This window comes from Terrapene carolina, unplaced genomic scaffold (assembly GCF_002925995.2).
Source record: "Terrapene carolina triunguis isolate 2854851 unplaced genomic scaffold, T_m_triunguis-2.0 Scaffold211, whole genome shotgun sequence".
In the NCBI taxonomy this organism is placed as follows: Eukaryota; Metazoa; Chordata; order Testudines; family Emydidae; genus Terrapene; species Terrapene triunguis.
Window position 1 is genome coordinate 29,241,845 of NW_020664562.1, and position 21,646 is coordinate 29,263,490.

At 37.5% G+C, this 21,646-nt stretch overlaps 1 protein-coding gene across 9 annotated transcripts in view; it reads right to left on the minus strand.

Moving 5' to 3' along the window:
• The window catches only part of LOC113404972 (adhesion G protein-coupled receptor L2), a 184,469-nt gene that overhangs the window by 17,179 nt on the left and 145,644 nt on the right, over nucleotides 1-21,646 (minus strand). For all 9 annotated transcript variants that reach the window (XM_029912402.1, XM_029912401.1, XM_026655838.1 and 6 more), the window contains 7 exons: nucleotides 19,345-19,528; nucleotides 16,664-16,786; nucleotides 16,150-16,355; nucleotides 14,885-15,058; nucleotides 13,376-13,585; nucleotides 12,156-12,376; nucleotides 10,767-10,833 (listed from right to left, as the gene is read on the minus strand). In XM_029912402.1, coding sequence (XP_029768262.1) covers nucleotides 10,767-10,833; nucleotides 12,156-12,376; nucleotides 13,376-13,585; nucleotides 14,885-15,058; nucleotides 16,150-16,355; nucleotides 16,664-16,786; nucleotides 19,345-19,528 — 1,185 coding nt within the window. The remainder of the gene's footprint in view (nucleotides 1-10,766; nucleotides 10,834-12,155; nucleotides 12,377-13,375; nucleotides 13,586-14,884; nucleotides 15,059-16,149; nucleotides 16,356-16,663; nucleotides 16,787-19,344; nucleotides 19,529-21,646) is intronic.

Consider the following 21,646-nt stretch of genomic DNA (forward strand, 5'->3'; position numbering starts at 1 on the left):
CTTAAATCGAGAGTTGCAGATCAGTCTCCTTTGTTCAGGGAGGGGATTAGAGCAACTAGGGTAATCATCCTGAATTTTATGTGGTAGATGAAGACATTCAGATGCCTGAGGTCCAAGATGAGTCTGCAGCTCCCTTTCTTTTTGGGGATCAGGAATTATTTGGAGAAAAAGCCCTTTCCCTAATTATGACCTCTCCAGCCCCTAACTGAATTAGGCAGTTGGGTCTGGACAAGGGACGATAGTGGAGTGGTGTGTCTGCCGCACTGTACTCTATGGTGCTTTCTTGGTGGCTCAGAGGGCCTCTGAGGGTAGAATGGCCATGTGACTGGTTGGAATGTATGCTGCAGCACTTAAGAATATTTTCTGCAAGATGGTGGGGCGCATATTCCCAAGGAATGGAGAGTGGCATGAGAGTCTTGGAGTGAGTGAAGTGACTCACTGGTTTTCTTGCTGAAGGCTTGTTAACCTCAATGGGGAGATCTTCTACCATCACCTGAACCTTTCTGGGGAACCCCAATGGCTGCAGCCAAGAAACCTGCCTCAACTACTGACATCACAGGAAACTCTGTCCGCTATGTCCAATGACAGCTGAAGGGATGACCTGGCCATTAGATTTCCAGAATAGCCTGGAATTGGGGCCTGCATTACTAAGGTAATTTATTGGTCAACTCTTGTTGTAGTTCATGATGTTGTATTTTGACATAAGCATCCAGTAGTTCTTGATATGGAAAAGTAGACTGGCTGAAGAAAAGTTCTTTCTGGCATCCTTATCTGAAGGAATGACCCTTGACTGGTTAGTCATTCTGCTCTGTGACAGCTTAGACAACCAGAGAGTTCTGGTTTGGGTAAGAGAACAAATATTCTGCCTCCTTAGGGGGAACAACATACTTCTTTTCAGTTCTCTTTGGGGTAGGGGCCCATGTGGCTGAGGTGTCCTTAGCTGGCTCCAAAACAGCCTCATTCATAGGAAGTGCCACTTCAGAGGGTGCCACTGACAAGAGAATGTCCATGACCATGTGGGGAGAAGGGAGGATCCTGAACCTCTTCCAGTGAGATCTGGGGGGTTTCAGTATTCCTCCAGAGAAGTTCCTATTACCGCTTGTAATCATCTTGAGGAGGGGGAGACTGGTATCATCACTTGTCCACAGATGAAAAAGAAGCCCTTGGCAGATTCAGAGGTCTGCTCGTGTTCTTTTGCCTGCCCTAGAGAGGGCTCAGGCTCTTGCACTGGAGGTGATTTCTGATGAAATCTGTGCCCTCGGTGTTCAAAGTCTGGGACTCGATAGTAAGGGTCTCAAGTGCTCCAGTATGGCCAGTAGGTGGGTTCACAGGGATGGGGGCAGGTCCCATGGGGACTGCCATTAATCCCTGGCTGTTCTATAGGAGTCCTGGGATGAGGCTTTGGTAGCTCTATTCAGGTTGACTTCGTGTGTGAAGACCATTGGTGGAACTGGCACTACCAACTTCTATACTTCCACAGAGTAAGAGTTTCCAGTCCTGGGCACATGGAGTGCACGCACTCCCACAGTGAATACCCATAGGGACCAGCACTCGAGGAAAACTGGCAGGATTTCACCCTATGATTCTTTGAACATGAGAAGTCTAATTGCCAGTTAGGCATCTAAAATGTGGAAAAATAAAAGCCTATATTTATAGAGTAAGGATCTCGTCCTGCAATGATAGCCAAGCAGTCAAGTCCCTACCCCTGAGCCCACACAATGTTCTAATAGGGCAACAGGGCTTCACGCAGGCTTTGCCTGTATGGATATCATTTCAGAATTGGAGGCTAATGTTACCAAATATCTTCTCAATATTTATTAAAATTTAGAAAATAGAACTGCAAAGTAGTCCAGTATTTTACTAAAGATGATATAGTTGTATCATGGTAGATGAAAAAGAACCTTCAAAATAAAAAGCATTAAAGTACTGTACTTCAAGACAAAGTAACTATGACAACAGACCATATGATACTTGTTCTTCACATCTCTGTGAAAAATGATATAATTTGAAACATCAGCAACAAAAGAACACTAGTTCACCATCTGAAAAAGGATTAAAAAACATTGGCTCTGTATATGCGCTCTGTAACTATCAGAAAATTATTCTATCTGTGCAAAAACTGTAAGTGGCATAGAGCTAACCTTGGGGAAAGACACATCCCCTTTTATCTCACTCATCTCCTATCATGAAAAAAGGGGTTCAGTTCTTTTAAATAATTTGCTGTTCTGGGTGTATTCATTTTATTACATAATACACCAAGCAGAAAGGACAGGGGAACATGATGGAAAATAATTACTTTTAGAATAAATGGCTTTAACTCCCTTCCTATTGAGGGAGGTGTGGGTGCATGCACGAGAGAGAATGAACCAGATATTTTGCTTCTTTTCCACTAATCTGTATCAGCTGTTATCCAGATGACTCAATGCATTTGAAGCTGTTGTTTTAAAAAGAGTCATTCATCCTAAATACTGAATTTCTTAATATCAATAGAAAATTTAAAAATAAATCACATTCCAATGCATAAAATCCACAGAGGCCTATCAAATTACAGGGTGAGTTTTGTGTTTGCACTTCTGAAAAAAATAGGCCTCTCTCTAGCCTATGACAATTCAACCAATGGACATGATGCTTTTTGCTTTCACAACTGCAGCATTACATTACACCGAATTTTCCACCTGTCTCAAGAAAATCAAACATTGACCCAAGTTCATCTATTTATTCTTTTATTGTTATAAATCAATCTAACCTTCAACTGATCTATATCTATTCTCCTCTTCCTCCATAGAAAATATGGGACACCCAAATTCTTGAATTAGTGGTTTCATCTTTTAGAGTTTGACATTCTCCAGTAAATACCAGTAAGTTATCAGTTAATACATATCAAATAGATTAAAAAAAAAATTATCCTTTAATGAGATCCAAATCCAGTTGGTAGATGTGGTGCTGCAAGCCAAACTAAGGAGAGGCCTTCATCTTGGGTGGACTTCAAAGAAATCAAATGCACAGGCAATATGCGATGATAGGTTCAAAGAGTCTTGCTGAACAACAGTACAGGCCCTCAGGATCTAGCACAGCTTCACATTAAGTGAAAGTTCATTTGATGTCACCAAAATTTTGCATCTTCTTGTGATTAGCGGAGCTGCTGAATTCACAAGGCTTCCACCATTTTAGGCAAAGTCTTATGGGATTTTGGATTCCTAAAATCAGAATCCAAACCCTAATACTGATTTGGCCTCAAATATCAATTCTAACCCAAAGTCTACATCTAAATACCGCCTCCTTAGCTCATCTCTAGCTGTATTGCCTATACATACATAGGATGATTTTCAAAAACAGGCAGCATTGGGCTAACTCTGGGAGCTGGGGTAGGTCAGCACCTCTGAAAATCAGGCCAGTTCTTTTTAAGTGTCTAAATATGAATTTAGGAGTCTAACTAGCCAACAAGCTTTGAAAATTCTGCTTTACATGAATAATGAGAAAGTCCACAGATAAATTTGAGAGAATTATAATGTAAAATCACTACATAGCACAGATAGGTGTTAGGAAGAAACGTTGCAAGGTTAATTCCAGTCCCCTGCACTCGTGGCAGGATTAATTATCTAGACCATTCCTGACAGGTGTTTGTCTAACCTGCTCTTAAAAATCTTCAATAATGGAGATTCCACAACCTCCCTAGGCAATTTATTCCAGTGCTTAACCACCCTGACAGTTAGGAAGCTTTTCCTAATGTCCAACCTAAAGCTCCCTTGCTGCAATTTAAGCCCATTGCTTCTTGTCCTCTCCTCAGAGGTTAAGAAAAGTATTTTTTCGTCCTCCTCCTTGTAACTACTTTTTACATGCTTGAAAACTGTTATCATGTCCCCTCTCAGTCTTCTCTTCTCCAGACTAAACAAACCCAATTTTTTCCATCTTCCCTCATAGATCAGGTTTTTTAGACCTTTAATCATTTTTGTTCTTCTTCTCTGGACTCTCTCCAATTTGTCCAAATCTTTCCTGAAATGTGGTCCCCAGAACTGGACACAATACTCCAATTGAGGCCTAATCAGAGCAGACTAGAGCAGAAGAATTACTTCCTGCGTCTTGCTTACAATACTCCTGCTAATGCATCCCAGAATGTTAGTTTTTTTTGCAACAGCGTTACATAGTTGACTCATTTAGTTTGTGGTCCACTATGACCCCCAGATCCCTTTCTGCAGTACTCTTTCCTAGGCAGTCATTTCCCATTTTGTATGTGTGCACTAATTGTTCCTTCCTAAGTGGAGTACTTTGCATTTGTTCTTATTGAATTTCATCCTATTTACTTCAGACCATTTCTCCAGTTTGTCCAGATCATTTTGAATTTTAATCCTATCCTCCAGAGCACTTGCAACCCCTCCCAGCTTGGTATTGTCCGCAAACTTTATAAGTGTACTCTGTATGCCATTATCTAAATCACTGATGAAGATATTGAACAGAACCGGACCCAGAACTGATCCCTGCAGGATCCCACTCGTTATGCACTTCCAGCATGACTGTGAACCACTGATAACTACTCTCTGGGAACGGTTTTCCAATCAGTTATGCACCCACCTTATAGTAGCTCCCTCTAGGTTGCATTTCCCTAGTTTATTTATGAGAAGGTCATGCGGGACAGTATTTAAAGCTTTACTAAAATCAAGATGTACCACGTCTACCACTTCCCCCCATCCACAAGGCTTGTTACCCTGTCAAAGAAAGCTATCAGGTTGGTTTGACACGATTTGTTTTTGATAAATCCGTGCTGACTATTACTTATCACTTTATTATCTTCTAGATGTTTGCAAACTGATTGCTTAATTATTTGCTCCATTATCTTTCCAGGTACAGAAGTTAAGCTGACTGGTCTGTAATTCTCTGTGTTGTCCTTATTTCCCTTTTTATAGATGGGCACTGTATCTGCCCTTTTCCAGTCTTCTGGAATCTCTCCCATCTTCCATGACTTCTCAAAGATAATTGCTAATGGCTTAGATATCTCCTCAGTCAGCTTCTTGAGTATTCTAGGATGCATTTCATCAGGTCCTGGTGACTTGAAGACATCTAATTTGTCCACGTAATTTTAAATTTGTTCTTTCCCTATTTTAGCCTCTTCTGATCCTACCTCATTTTCACTGGCATTCACTACGTTAGACGTCCAATCACCACCAATCTACTTGGTGAAAACTGAAACAAAGACGTCATTAAGCACCTCTGCCATTTCTACATTTTCTGTTATTATTCCCTCCCCCCTTTATTGAGTAATGGGCCTACCCTATCTTTGGTCTTCCTCTTGTTTCTAATGTATTTGTAGAATGTTTTCTTGTTACCCTTTATGTCTCTAGCTAAACTGATCTCGTTTTGTGCCTTGGCCTTTCTAATTTTGTCCCTACATACTTGTGTTATTTGCTTATATTCATCTTTTGTAATTTGATCTAGTTTCCACTTTTTGTAGGACTCTTTTTTGATTTTTAGATCATTGAAGATCTCCTGGTTAAGCCAGCGTGGTCTCTTGCCATACTTCCTATCTTTCCTACGCAGTGGGATAGTTTGCTCTTGTGCCCTTAATAATGTCTCTTTGAAAAACTGCCAACTGTCTTCTATTGTTTTTCCCCTTAGACTTGCTTCCCATGGGATCTAACCTACCAACTCCCTGAGTTTGCTAGTCTGCCTTCTTGAAATCCATTGTCTTTATTTTGCTGTTCTCCCTCCTACCATTCCTTAGAATCATGAATTCTATCATTTCATGATCACTTTCACCCAAGCTGCCTTCCATTTTCAAATGCTCAACCAGTTCCTCCCTATTTGTCAAAATCAAATCTAGAACAGCCTCTCCCCTGGTAGCTATCTCCACCTTCTGAAATAAAAAATTGTCTCCAATACATTCCAAGAACTTATTGGATAATCTGTGCCCTGCTGTGTTATTTTCCCAACAGATGTCTGGGTAGTTGAAGTTCCCCATCACCACCAAGTCCTGTGCTTTGGATGATTTTGTTAGCTGTTTTAAAAAAATCCTCATCCACCTCTTTTTCCTGGTTAGGTGGTCTGTAGTAGACCCCTACCATGACATCACCCTTGTTTTTTACCCCTTTTATCCTTACCCAGAGACTTTCAACAAGTCTGTCTCATATTTCCATCTCAATCTCAGTCTAAGTGTATACATTTTTAATATATTAGGCAACACCTCCTCCCTCTTTTCCCTGCCAGTCCTTCCTGAGCAAGCTGTACCCTTCTTTACCAATATTCCAGTCACGTGTATTATCTCACCAGGTCTCTGTGATGCCAACCATGTCATAGTTGTGTTTATTTACTAGCATTTCGAGTTCTTCCAGCTTATTCCCCATACTTCTTGCATTCATATACAGACATCTAAGATACTGATTTGACTTGATATACAAGAGCGAGGAAGAAAATTATCACAAACATTTAAAAAAAAATCTCTATCTATAAAAATGTCACCATTCTAAAATCTAATATTTGAGGACTTTACAGAGCAAGTTCAATAACCTATGGAAAGCTGGGTATTCTCTCTTTACCAGTACAAAGAAGTCTTTTTTCTAACCCTGCAAAATCAGAAGACACTGGACCTTAAAATGATGCCGGACTGAATACTGTCTGTCCTGCACATCAGACCAGTGTAATTTTGAGGGAAATATTTTTGTCTCAAGTTGATTTAAAAAAAAATTGTTATAAGCTGCAGAGAGGTCTGAAAGACTAGAAGGAGTCCTAAAAAAGATAGATAAGTGGCAGAATGAAAGTCAGGAACATGACAAATACAATTTATCACATGTCTTTCACTGCCACATTTATCATGTGTGTACATATAAAAACACACATTTACAATATATATTTATATACATATAATGTGGATTTATATGTGTATATGTGTGTGTGTGTGTGTGTGTGTATATATATATATATATATATATATACACACACACACACACACACACACATATATATCGCTATACACATAGAGACATATTAGTGAAATAACATATTTCAGTATGAGTAAAACAACCACACATTTTTCCTGTATTGATTAAATAGAACATCTGCGGAATCTTTGTTTAAATAACCTTTACCAGGCGAATTTATTAGTTCCATCTGTGAGGATCATACCCCAGTAGTCCTGGCTGAGCAAGAGTCTAACCAACTTCATCCATCTTAATGGTATGAATGAACATGGAGCTAAATAGAAGTCAAAATATTCGGGCTTTTCTGACCACAGATTATGGGAGCACACTGTTTGTTTTATAGCCATCAACCTGCTCAATTGAATCCCGCCTGCCTGAGCTTAGCAGCTTAAAATTCATTCCACACAGCCTGCAGTGCTGACATGGATATGATAAGACAGAAGAACAGAAACACCACTCTGAAGTAACCTAGCTGAACTGCACATGTTCTGACCCTTTTTGTCCTCCCTGGAGCTTTTGTTACCTGGCAAATGCAGCTCTAAAACTGTTTGTGTACCTCCAGATCTTTGCTCTTAGCCATGCAGAAGCCTATTTCTCTCAGGGACTGGCAGCCAAAGAGGTGTTCTCTGAAGAAGGCTTCTAAATGAGTGTGCAAGCTGAACTCTTACTGAACTGAATTAATTATTAAAGATGCAGATGGAACTGTCCAAATGATGAGAACAGCTCCTGATGTGTCATGATCCAAGCTTTCATTAAACCATTTCAGGCATACTAATGGTTTCCCATCGCTCATTACTTACATGCTCTTTTCTCATAGATATAATGACCCTGGTGCCCATAGGCATGACAGTCTATGGAAATACTGAAGTTGAAAGTTTTATGTCTTCCTCAGAAGGCAGTTTTCCCTCACAGACCCCCACGTTGTCGTGTATAGATTTTAATGCAATTGGAAGGATGGATTTAACCACAGAGAAAACCTTGTAAATTAAAGCAGCAAACAATATTGTCTAAGAATATGCATATTATTTCATTAATAAACATCATAAGAGAGAATTTAAACCAGTAACAGATGTTGAAAAGATTACTAATATTAAACTCTTTCATACCATTGATAATGAATACCCTATTCTACAAACATGGCTCTTCTCTGGTTACGTTGCACATGAGATTATTTTTCAGCCATTACTCATCTGCCTCTCTCTCTCTCAGTTGGACGATTAGAGGGCAAAGCAATTGCAGGAGAAGAATTACTCCCAGGAACTATTTTGTGATTGCTACCTGCTGTTTCATATTTGTGAAGTTGGGAATACTGCTCCCAAAGGCCTTTAGCCACTCAGTCTAAATGATTTGCTGGAGGATAATAATATCATGACCGATAAATAACAGTGGACTCTGACTGTACATGGTCAATATAATTTAAATGTCCTTCACCTCTGTTCTCACTCTGACCTGATTATGAGGAAATATAAATGCCCTCAGCAAAGTCCCGTTCTAGTCCCCTCAAGTGAAATATTATATAAAACAGAGAGAAGTGCTCTAGAAAGTGCTTACAGTAATAAGTTAAACAAAAACAAACAAAAAACACTTATAACCAGACCCTAAAGCACTGACTAGCTGAACTGTATGACATCAGACTTAGAACAGTTTTCTTTAAATGATCGCAGCAATCATGTATACAACTTCTCCTATTGGAAGAGTATGACCTACTGTATTAAAAATTCCGTTTAAATATAGTTGAAGGCTTAGTACTGAATCAAATTCCAAAGTGGGAGGGATTTCCTTTTCTTTAAACTTGCTTAAATAGACTAAACTTTGTACTACATTCCTAGTTGCTTGACCACATTCCTCATACCTCCAGGAGACTATTATCTTTCTCTCTCCATACATACATACACTATGACATTTGAAAAAATAAAAGGAAATTTTACATAACAGATCCTTACAGCATTGTGACTGTATCTTTAAAATGAAGCATCTATTTGCACATTGTGCACCTGTCCTTTCTTAAGTGTCCATGCTCAATGGGTTGAAAAAACTCCGTTGTTTAACCGAGGTGGCCTTCTAATAAACAAAGAGTACATCTGGAGATACTTCAGCATGATATCTTAAGACAGGATAAATCACCTATCAATAGGCTTGGCAGAATTAAATTTTTTAAAAATATAATTTTGACACCAATATCGATGTTTATTTTAAGCAGTTTTTTCTATTTTTACCTATTTAAATGTTTACAGGTGTGGTAAATTATGGAGTGGGTCAGACAATAATTATTTAATGACAGTAGGCATTGAAATTCAAGAAGTTAAAGCTTTATAAAAGTTAAAACACAGATTGTCAACATTATGTGTCAAAATATACAAAGTGAATATCCATAAATCAAACTCAGTTCTCAAGGAGATTTTTATTACTTTGACTAGCTATAAATTTTGATTATCATCAATGGAAATATTTTTGGGGTTGGTCTGTGTGTACAGTGAAATTGACTTTTACCAACATTTGATAAAAATCAAATCCTTCCAAGCCTACCTATCTTGGATGGTCTTGCACATCTTTTCACTATAATTCGTAGATTCAAAATGCACCAATTTTCTTTCACATTCTGGGGCAGTGTAAATTATAAAATACAAAAAAATGTGCTTAAATAATTCACTGTATAAATCAATAAAAGGCAGGAATTTAAAAATTAAGGCTGACAAACTATCCTTGAGGCTGAAAAAAATATGACAAGACTACAAAGCTCGAATTAGTGAAGGGAGTGTCAGAAATTTTAATTTCTTGGCTTTTGTCAGTTTTTGTCACAACCATGGCATTATATAAATGCACAGGATATGGTATTTTATTACCGTAGGTTTCTAAAAACACTAATAAAACCCACTTCACTGTTCCAAAATTTCAAAGTTATGAACTCTCTCTTATGTACCTACAGAAAATCAGTGCACACTCAAGCACAGCTGGACCTTTCAGAGCTCTGACACCACAACCATAAAATTGAGTTGTAAATTCATTTTGAACATCCTTTTCTTCCAAATTCTTACACCTCTATTTCCACTAGTTTGCATTAACTGCAGCAGATCTTCCCCTGGCTGAATATATAACCATGTTCTATTTATTGTAAAGACTGGAATGGTTCTAGGAATGGATAATAAATGAGTTAACCACTCCATTTTTTATTTAAAAAAAAAATATATAAAAAAAAATATATATAATTAAAATATTTCCACCCACTGGAATGACTCGCATGGATTTTCTATTGGGCTCACAATACACTGATTATTTTTTATATAAAAAACACGTGAGTGTTTTATACATAGTACACATAACATAAATATGCATATGGGGAAAAACACTTACAAATATATACACACATATAGCATATGTATGCAGAATTATTAGATTGAATTATTTACCCAGAGGATTGGAACTTCTGTTTGAGTCATTCCAGTCTGTTGGATAAATACTTAGTTACAATTTTTGAACATGTACAAAACCAACTCAATAGATGGTAGTAATAATAATGGCCTTTTGTAATCTGTATTTAGTACTATATTGATCTGTCATATGACTGCCATATCAATATGACCTTCAGTATTAAAATAATAAGGACAAAAAGAAGAAGTGAAGAAGCACCAAATGAGTTCTGAACATTAATAATTTGGTCAGAACTATATTTTAAACATTCTTTACAGTCCCTTGTTCCCATTATAAATTTGCCTTAATTATTTTCATACAAAACTCAGAGTAGGATTTGTAATGACTGAAGTTACTCAACCTTCACGACGCTGTTGCTCTTGTAAAATGAGCAAAAGGGGGAAGGAAAGGGGAGGTGGGGGGTAGGGGGGAGAAGGAAAGCACTCTTACCAGAATAATGAAGGTAACAGGCCCAATGAAACTCCAGATAAAATAGTTATCTACGTGGAGCCAGCAACTGTGATGAAAAAGGCAATGAAAGTTAAATGATTACATTGGTTCCTGAGTTGTAAAAATGGAAAGTGCAAAACCCATCTTAAATAATCCTTGAACAGGTGTTTCAATGTGAATACACAATGAGCCAACAACAGTGAACAGTACCATCTTAATCATGGCCATTCCCCCCCCTAGCTAGGGCTGTTTTCCTGGGTTTTCTTTAACAAGATTGTTGATCATCTGCTCTGGTTTTCTCCTTACATACCAAAACTAATTTAAATCAAACAAACAAACAAAAACAACCACCTCTCTCTTGCTCTCTTTTTAGGTTCAGTCAAAGTTTTTGCTATGGACTGATGAAACCCGACATCAGTAAATGCTTTAGTTTCATAGGGTTTCTATGTAATCTTCAAAATTTGCCTTTAACTTTATATCATAAGCAAAGTGCTGATCCCTGAAGAATGCAAGCTAAAAAACGTTCAGATGTCATGTTTTGCTACAAAACAGTATGATATAAATAAAATACCCCATCTGGGAGTTGAATAGTAAGAAAAAACACATATGATATTAAAGTAAATGATGCATAAACTTATCGGGTGACTTCACTTAGTGGTTCATTTTTCATATAGCCCAGCACCCTGCTGAATCTCTTTTATTTGTCTTTCATCAGTAGCAAAATCAAGCAGCTTTCTAGAAGTCAACAATATCTTCCCATACTGTAACTAATTTCATCAAAGGACAAAGTAAAACACCATTGGAAGGCAAATTCATGCCTCCAGCAACTCAAATCCTCAGAAACATTCTATGTCTACCGTCTGTCACTTTCTATAAATATCTGTATTTTTATAAATAAAAGGCAATGGGTAATTTTAATCCTGCTTTACCCTTCTGATAAAATATTATCAAAGTGAAATATATAGGTTGGAATATTGTACTGTCATAATTCAAAATGAGAGTTAGCCAGAGGGCCAGCTGAACAAAGAGATCTAATGAAGCATTAGCTTAAAACTGGGTGGTTAAGCCTGTCAGACACTTTAAGTTCGGAAGAATTTTTACTTAATATCCATTTGAGGCCAAAAAGTTATTTACTTTTTCAATTTGTTTTAGGTCAATCTTTTGTGTTAAAAGAAAGACTATAATTTAGAATCTGCCTCTCCAGAGTACAAATCCTCTGGACCTAGACAATTACAAAAGACTTGATTGTAATTTGTGCATGGCATTGCCATTCTCTTACCAATAAAGCTTTCAAATGCTATTTTAGTCTGTCAGGGACCCTCTGACAGCTAACAGGCTTTAAAAAAATTATTCACTTGAAAAACACTCAGGTCACTTGCAATTACTTACGCTTTCTCTGTTCCATAGCTCTTATAGTCAATAGCTGCTGAGACACCAACTACTGTGGCAGGGAAGAGGTAGCCAGCAACATAGTAGTACTTCTTCCTAGAATATTCACTTTCAAATACTTCTACTAACATGAGATAGAGCTGCACTCCTTCTAGGCACATCCAGGCAAATGCTGCCAGGAAGAAAAAGTGTAAGAGGCCTGCAAATATCGGACATGCAATCTGCAAAGAAAGAGAAACATGAAAATACAAACTGCTAAAACCTTCCTAGCTAATTCGATACACTGCAAATGAAACAGCATTCAATTTTGTTATGAAGGTAGTAACTGAATATTTCTACCAAAGACCCTTCACAAGTCCAGAGTAGTTTTCACTAGCCAAAAACATACGCTAGATATTCAGAAATGTTCGTAATGTATCATGTCCACAGTAGCTGCAGAAAGTATACTCAATTGCACTACGTACGTTAAGTATGGAAATAACTTATTAATATTCCTTACTGTAGTGGAAGCATTAAAAACAATTCCTTAATTTTGGGACTGGGATGTTAACACTACTGCAAGACTTACATTGTAGATGATTTGGTACATGAAGATAAATAAAGAACAGTTGGTTATACATGTATTATTTATATCTTCTGTTTAAAATTCTTATGCAGCCATCCGAATTTTCTATCTGCTTTAATATAAAATAACTTTGCTTTTACTATTTTAGGAAGTTCTGCTGTTGTATCAGTAGCCAATTTAGATTCACTCCTGTTTAGCTGAATGCTGGGTGAAATACTACCAAATTATTAAATTCTAATCCACTCTCTCAGCTCTGAATGATGGGATGAATTTCACCAAAGCTTCAAAAAGTTGCATCAGACACTCAGAGGTCTTCAGTGTAAAAAGTTCACGTTTCTGGTACATCAACATTTAATTTCAGCACCACTTTGACAAGTACCCTTTAAATCACCTATCTTTATTAACATATGCTTCTTAATGGAAAAACACTATTTCCCTTTAAGAGGGAAATAGAAGCTATAATGGTATTTTTGATGCCTGCAAATATTATTTGTGAACATGTCCATCTTAATCTTTTGTAACGCCTTTTATCCCAGCCTTGCTGTGTCCGTTACATACAGAAACTTGAAAGCTTGGCAGTGGTGTCATATTTAAATTCACATCCATTTCAAACAGTCATTTTCAGAGAACAAGATCAATATGCACACAGACTTACTTTGTATTCTGTTTTATCGATGCCTATTAGGAAAATGAACTCTGCAATGAATAGGTTGATACAAAGATTCTTGTGAATAGTATTACGATCACTTTGTAGGCCACGGAAGAAACAGAATGTGAAGATGCAGATGGCCAGGCATACAAGGGAGATGACAATTCCCACCCAGGTGATGACAGTAAGGAGTAGCTCATGCACTCCATCTTTGTACTGAAAATAATCAAGAATGGAGAAAATTAATATGGCCACTTATCAGCACAAACAGAAGATCATTTAAACAGGTAGCAGCTAGAAAATTCCTGATGAATTTTATAGATGACAGAAGAAACGTGCTGAGTATTTTATCAATCTGATGTCAGGTTTATCTGCTGTTCAAGATTAGTGTGGATGCAAGAAAGGCAGCTCTGAGTGCACAGAGATAGAAATTTGAAATAGACGAAATAATATTTTTACTTTTTTCATGGTGATCTGTAAGCTTGAAGAAAATTCTGTGGAAGAGACTTGTACCGTGAATGTATTACTGTACACATGTGCAGATACAAAAGAAAATTCTTATAATAGTCTATAAGAGAAAACCTTGGTTCTTTCCTACAAACCTACAACTCTATGTCCAAGAAGCCTGAGTGGAAGAAATATGTGAACATTCATCATGAAGAAATCAATTAGAACAAAAAAAAAGCAGAGTAACTCATCTGACCCTTCAACTTACAACACAAACTCAAACCTCATGTTCAGGTAAAGACTGGTTCAGAAGATTGTCCTCACTTTCATTGGCCACAGGGTCAATCCTGTCATTCTCCTTCGTTTTGTTTTTTATATTGGTTGTATGGCTCAGCAACTCTCTAGCAGCTTCTTTGCTGGGCTATGCTGCTGCTACGTTTATATTTGCAGGCACTCTTGGGCTTCCCTATTTAGCCGCTCTCCAAAGTGCACAATGTCCAGGCAAAGTCCCAGAGCCATTCAAATGTCACATGCTCTGGGACTTTAGAGATCTCATAGGCAGCGTGGTATGCAGCTAGATGGCAAAGCTCTGTAGTGCAGGGAAGTTTGAAGAACCCAGTAAAGAGGCTGCTGGACCTCATCATTAGTATAGCAGCTTGTGTTTAAGGGAGGGCATAGAATACACAAACTTCCCCACAATTCATATCCAGCTGTATCTGCGAGTTTGTTAAAGGCAGGGGGCTAGAAGTTGAAAGGAGGGACCTGAAACCTGTCCAGTTGTGGGAAAGCACATCTGGTCAGAAAATTTCAACAAAAATAAGATTGTGACAAAAATCAGAAACAATTAAAAAAAAAAAAATGTTCCCCTCACCTTGTGATCAGCTCTATGGAAGAGGGAGAAAGGTCATATGGAGAGGAAGCTGCTCTTGGAAGTGATGCATGAAAGTTGGAAATGCTCAGAGATATGTTTAAGATTTGGATAAGCATCTGAACTTTTGCTTTCTTCTGCATATTAAAGCCAAACCTTCAAAGGTTTGCTCTATACTGACTAGAAGCATCATTACTTACCACAATTTCCCTATGGGCCATAAGGATTGCAAAGTTGGTTAGGTGGCTGCAAGCACAAGATGTATGAGTTTTATTTGTGTCAATCAGCTTGCACCCCTGAGTGGACCAGTATCCCATCATAGTCCTCTCTGAGTAGTTCCAGAAGGAGCAATTTGCATTGAAATAATTGTCAGGCTGGGGAATAAAAGGATAAAATAAAATTAGGATTTTACACTCTAAAATGGTAATAACAGTTGTTCAATATATGTAAAAGGTAATTTAGATTAAACTTTGCATGTTTCGGACTATAAAGTTTTTCATCAGCAAAGTTGTGGACTATGTTGTACAAGGCAGACATCTAGTTTAAAAGGGACTTTATAGTCCGAAACACTCTAATGTGTAATCTCAATTACTGTAGACCCAATTTTAAACAATTACAATTTCCATCTTACTATTTTATGCACTAATGGTGCATTGTAGTCTTTTTTTTCTTTCTGCAAAATTAAAACTGAATTTATTCTGTAGGATTTCACCTGTAACTGACCATTTAAAAATACTGTCCCTTTTCTATTCTCATTTTTGAGCAAACCAAAGTTGCACATAAGAGGCACTGGGAAAGGGTTAGCTCCTCAAGGCCTACTTCAAGGAGAACCTGCTGAAGTAGATAAAAAAGAGGAAAACCCACACATATTTTTCTGAGCCAGTCCTGATAGTTTACTATACCCACTCTCTTGACATGGGAACAGGAAGAACCCAACTCAAACAGCAGAGTGAAAGAGCGTAGTGAAAAGAAACATATGGATTTAGCAGTCACGAGGAAGATGGGCAGCAAACTTCGAGGCATCGGAGACTGTAGAAGCTACACTCTGTTCTCTGTTGCATAAATCTACTTGAACAATTTGTAAAGGTTTCTCAAAGCTGGCCCGGAATTAAAGTAAGTACTCCAAGTGTCATTTAATTTTGCTACATTAAACAGGCAGAGTCATAGCAGTTGATATTTTTCTATCCTGATGCTAAGGTAAGAGTTAATTTTCACTTAGAAACAAATTAGAGTCATTTACATTTTCATGTTGATTACTGAATTAGCTTTCATTAAGAATACACTTAAGTTCTAATAATCACTGAACCAGGCTCATTTAATTTTATGTTCATAGACTTAAATAAACTTGTGTCTCTGACCTAGTCCAACATTTAAAATTCAAATGGAAGGAAGGTGGTTTTTTCTGCTTTGCTCTTCTCTCTTGCTGATTTTATGTCCTTCCTATTAATTCATTAGCATAACTCACATCAATGTGTTCCAGGGTAAAAAGCACAGGATCAGTCAGGTATACGCGGCTGGACTCCTTGTTGATGGAGGCTGCAATGACGTGGGAGTTCACTGCAATGGTACTGTTCCGACCAACGAAGTCACTACCCAGCTTTATGGTTGCGTTTTCGGTACTGAGGAACCGTCCCAAACTTTTGTAAATGATGAAAACCAATTTTGCTAATCCTATTAAAGGAAAACTCCCATTATAATGTCATGGAATTGTAGGTGAAGAGTACAATGTGTGCTGAATAATATATTGTCTAAATGCAAAATAAAACATCAGCAAAGATGAATGCATTATGCAGGATTTGGATTCCAACCAAAGAGACTTACACACACTCCATACAAGAAAGAGCCACTGAACAGCTATTTTTACTTCTGCAAGTCAATGTATTAACATATTCAGAAATGCAAGATTTAAATTACTATTGCTTTAAATGTGTATTTTACACAGATTAAAGGAGTCAGATTGTTTATGTGCCCAAACTTACCATTCCTGCTGTTCTGTTTCACAGTGTTTGCAGAGAGTTGGATCAAATTCCCTCCTTCACTGCCCTGAGGAAATTTCAAGTCCTGCACCTGGCCTTCTGTACTGAGCACTGCAACTTCCAGAACTAGTCGGACCAAACACAAACCAACAGGGGAGGGGAGAAAAAAAAAGTAGAAAACATATTTTGTGGTCAGATTACAATGTGGCAGGTGATAACTTTCTGAAAACTCCTTATTCTGCTGTCCTTGTTTGCCTCTTCAAGACAGATGCATGCTGGCATATTTCAACTATGTGGACTTAGTTTCTTTAATCTTTAATCAAACTTAGTTCATACTACCAAAGTAACAGCACTTCAGTGGTGAAAACATGATAACAAACCTTGTTTTATTGTGTGCTTACAAGATATCACTTTAAAAATGTTGTAAAATCTTAGGTTGAAGAAATGCTTAATTTTTGAAGCCCATAGTGTCTCTACTGCATAAATTGTTAGTGTCTGTCTATAGTTTTTAACAGCAATTATGCAATACTAAGGCTATCCTAAAATACTGTAAATAGCTAGGTGCGTTTAAATAGTATAGTTATGTGAATCTGTATTTGTGTCTAGAAAAGTCCAAAATATAGGTTTTCTGCATGTATGTTAAAGAGTTGTTGGAAGACATTTTATGTTCTGCCAAACAAGTATTTTAAAAACAATTTAACTGTTACTATCAGTTCTTTACATTTAACTCAGGTCTGTATAGTGCAGAACTAAGGTTTTATAGAATTACCTCGCAAGGTTGGATGCTCTTTGATAGGTAAAATTACTCAGTTCAGGACAGCCCACTTATCAGGAAATATCTTTGCCTCAGTGTTAAAAACTGGCATTTACACCCACCTGTACATCACATTTGACAATGGTCACTGAAGTCAGGAGACTTTTACCACTGAGTTCAATGGGGGTGGGGGTGGGGGGCAGTATTTCACTCAGAATGTCTTTAAAGGGGAGAGAGGGAGAACTGTGGGGAATGGAGGGGACGGGGTAGTCCGCTGCAAGCCTTTCTGGAGTTAAGGTTTTAGGTTGCTCTGTTTCTGAATGCCATTTAGTTTAATGGGAGTTGTGCTTGCACAGCTGGTCTGTTAGGCCTTGACTGACATCAGTAGCCTTGACATGAGCAATATATTATTTTAATTTGAAGGCAGCTTCTCCTGAGCACTGACGTACAAGTAGTCCCATCGAACTCAATAGAACTACTTGTACATCAGTGTTTGAAAGATCAGGGGCCTAGATACACAGTCTACTTTAAAGGAAGCTGTTGCCTTACAAGTGGCATGTAGGCTAATTTGCAAAAGATGTGTACTTACTGTTTTTCAAGGGGAAAAAAGTAAAGGTAAAAATAAGAATGAAAAATGTCTTCAATTAAATCAGACAAGAGAGAATATGTTTTTTAAAATTATTCTTTAACAGTTAAATCCAGCTCAAACTCTCAAAAGCTTTTCACAAAGAGATTCTATCCAAACGCCTAATAAGGGAGTGAAACTTTTGTAATGTCAATTGGTGTAACTATTTAGTAGTGATAGTGATAAATTAGTGATGATGATAAACATTTCCTATGAAAGTTCTATAATTAGGCAGGCAGAGCCACCATTATAAAAAGTAAGGGCCATCCAGAATTTGAATTTACAAGTGCACAGTTCACATCAATATTACTTTGCTTACAATGTGATGTTTAGGATGCAGTTTTAAGAGGGAAAATAGAGGTTTAAGATATTATTTATTTGGATTAAAACCTAAGTTGATCTAGAGGCCTTTCACCTGCGAGACCCGAAGTACCCAGCAGTTCAGCATTCTTCTCACACCCCCATCCAAAAAATTATTTATTCAATACACTTCCCATTCCCAAATCTCTCAGTCCAATCCCCAAGCCTCTGACCCAGCACCTCGGCATCATATGCTTCCCTTTCCCCTTGTACCTCACTGAGACGTGACTCATCAGTACACTAAAGACATTTTAATTTTATGTACCAGCAGTGGGTATAACTAACTCAAGACTATACCTGTCTTTGTAGATCCCTAATGCTGAGCCCTTCATCGGGGCCACCATTTAAATTCTAAATTATGTTCCAAGTATCTGCAACTATTTTGTAATCTATAGAGCATGGCTATTCTGCATTATGGGAGATGTAGTTCACTGAATGCATTCACCTGAAGGCAGTTATGTTTAATATAAACATTTGGTCCATGTTCTATGTGCCTAAAAAATGTAACTGGCAAAGCACATTCCAGAAAGTAATTTAAATTCATTAGGAACAGATTATATATAATGGGAAAACATTTCCACAGCTCCACAGCAAGCATTTCAGTTACTTCAGAAAATCCATTCTCTGGCATTTAAGCACTATTCATATCCATACATTTTGCTAATGATTTTTCAATTGTAGATGAACTTTGCAACATGAACTGCTTTACTTTTTTACATAGCATTAATTATGCTACAGAAGAATACTTTTTTTAACTAATTAAGAAAACACCCCAATTTACGAACACTTCCCCCCCACCCCCTAGATGGGAAGCTGCAGCTTACTACCAAGTACTGCAGACCCCAGCTTTCCTAGTGTACTGTGACTATTAACCTTGGTTGTTGTTTTCTTGTCATAGCGGGATATGCAGTATTTGAAACTACACTTGAAGGCAAATTAACTTACCAATGTTTTCAGTGGGCATTGAGACTCTAGTTGGTTCTAAGAGATTGTCAGCCAAGACAAAAGCACCTTCTTCTAGTGTATCAAGTAACATTGTTGCAGCGTGTGCTTGTTCTGAAGAATTCATATCTTTCCAGGATTCTAGAGCTTCAGGCCTGAGCAGGTTGTTCACTGTGTCAACGATTGCCTGTATTCATTAGAAAACTATCATTAGGTGTGATTGCCCTAGGCAGTGGGAGAAAGTTTCCAATGTTATCTGGTGACAATTATAATATTTAACTGTCAAGATGATTTACTGTGATTTAATGGCACCAGAAAACTATTTTCAACATAAAAATATTTCCAACCCTTTGTTGAACTAGCACAAATAGAGGTGCACTAGTCACCAGCAGTGTATCATCTGTCACTGGTAAACATGCAGATCTGACTTGTTTCGTATCAGATATGAAGGCTGCGTTACTAATGTGCTGAGAAATGTAAGAACCAATGCAAATGGTCTTGCCTGAAGCTTAATATTGAAGTTAATGTCAAAAAAATATAATTCACATTTAGAAAACACCAAAAATACCAAAGCCAGCATTCCAACGTTTAGGCTAAAAAGGCAATACTATTATCCTGCAAACTTAACACAACACATGCAGCTACAGTACCATAATCTGTTGTCTAAGACAAACTCTCTCTTTTATTATAAGAGGCATGAAATGAAGTTGCCTCAGTAGTTATAAAATAGTCTGCACCACTCTCTCTCCCCTTTCCTGTACCTGTTGACAAATACTTGGAAGCTTACTAACTTCCATTCCTGCACAATGGTCATTCAACAAAGGAAATCAGTAGAGCAAACAAGATGCCCACTGACTGACCCTGTTATTTGTGAAAGCAATTACAAAACTGAACAAAGTTCCCATTTTTGAAAGTCTGCACTGTGACAACTATATTATTATGTATTAGGGTTCATTAAGCTGCATATAAAACAACAGTAAGTAAGGAGAAAAGGGAATTTGAAGAGACATCATTACATTCTCTTTACAAAATAATCCAATCAATCACAGTAATCAGTTAATCAATTGAAGGCAGGCTCTTACACATTAATGCATAATGTAGCTGTGCATTGAATATGCCATGCATTGCTGAATCATTGTCCCATTTACCTAGTCATAATGTGTCATTAAGCACATATATAATTTGATCAGTTTAAAAGCACTGGGAATGGAAACGGAACACAAAAATATTGGTTTGGAATACTACACTGTGCACATGAATGATTAGGAAAAGTTGTTTGAGGCTATTGTCAGAGCAAGATTAATTAGCCTAATCCATCTTTATATCCTCTTTCTGCCAGCACTGTGAGCCACCCAACCTTCCTGGCAGGTTGAAGATACTTCGAAGTGGCATTAAAAGCCTTTTTTTTCGTTCTCTAATGGGAGACAGAATAGTCAAAATGCTCACACTGATACTGCTGCAGCCATTAACTAGAGTGGAACAGAAATTGGTCTGCAGAGGCCAGATTCATTAGTCACCAAGAAATACAGATTGGAGCCTCTAATCTGAGGTACAATTGAATCCTCTGTCACAAAGTGGGAACTTGCTTCATTTGCATAGTGTAAGTCAGTTTTTGATTTGTAATTTCAAGAGGTTTGTTATTCTTATCTGAACAGAGAAGCTCATTTGAGACTCACTGAAAATGATACCGGTCAGAAATTAAAGTTGTGCTACTGTTTCTTGTGTATCTATATACCGTGCTGATTATATGCATTCATTAACTTGAAGCATGCCTTATTTACTATGGTACAATCTAACTCTATGTATTTCTTCAGTGGAATCAAAATGATTATCAATATAATAATATTTCTGAGGTGCGCTCTCCTCCCTGCTAAAGAGAGGGGGAAAAAATAAAAGACTATTTTTGTCCCAATGACACACGTGTCCTGGGCAACACACCAATTACTACATTTCCCATTAACCTATATCTTAAAAGGTGAACTGCAAATGAATTATGAAAATTCAGTCCATTCCAACAATATCTGCTGTGCTCCCCATTAACCAGGCTAAAAGGGACAATTAAAATATTATTATTTGAAATCTGATTCCACCACTCCTATTTCTTTTTTCCCTTTGGATCTCACAGTAACTATTCTTGCTGTGACCAACCAGCTCCCATTTCTATGCAAGGCTCTAGCCTGTGAAGGCTGGTGACTGGAGCAGTCCTATATAAAGGGGGGAATGTCAGATAAGAGGCTTTTCTTTTTATTATGTTGTGCGGTGTTTCAAAGTTTTTATTACCATTGTATTATATCCCATAGGGTGT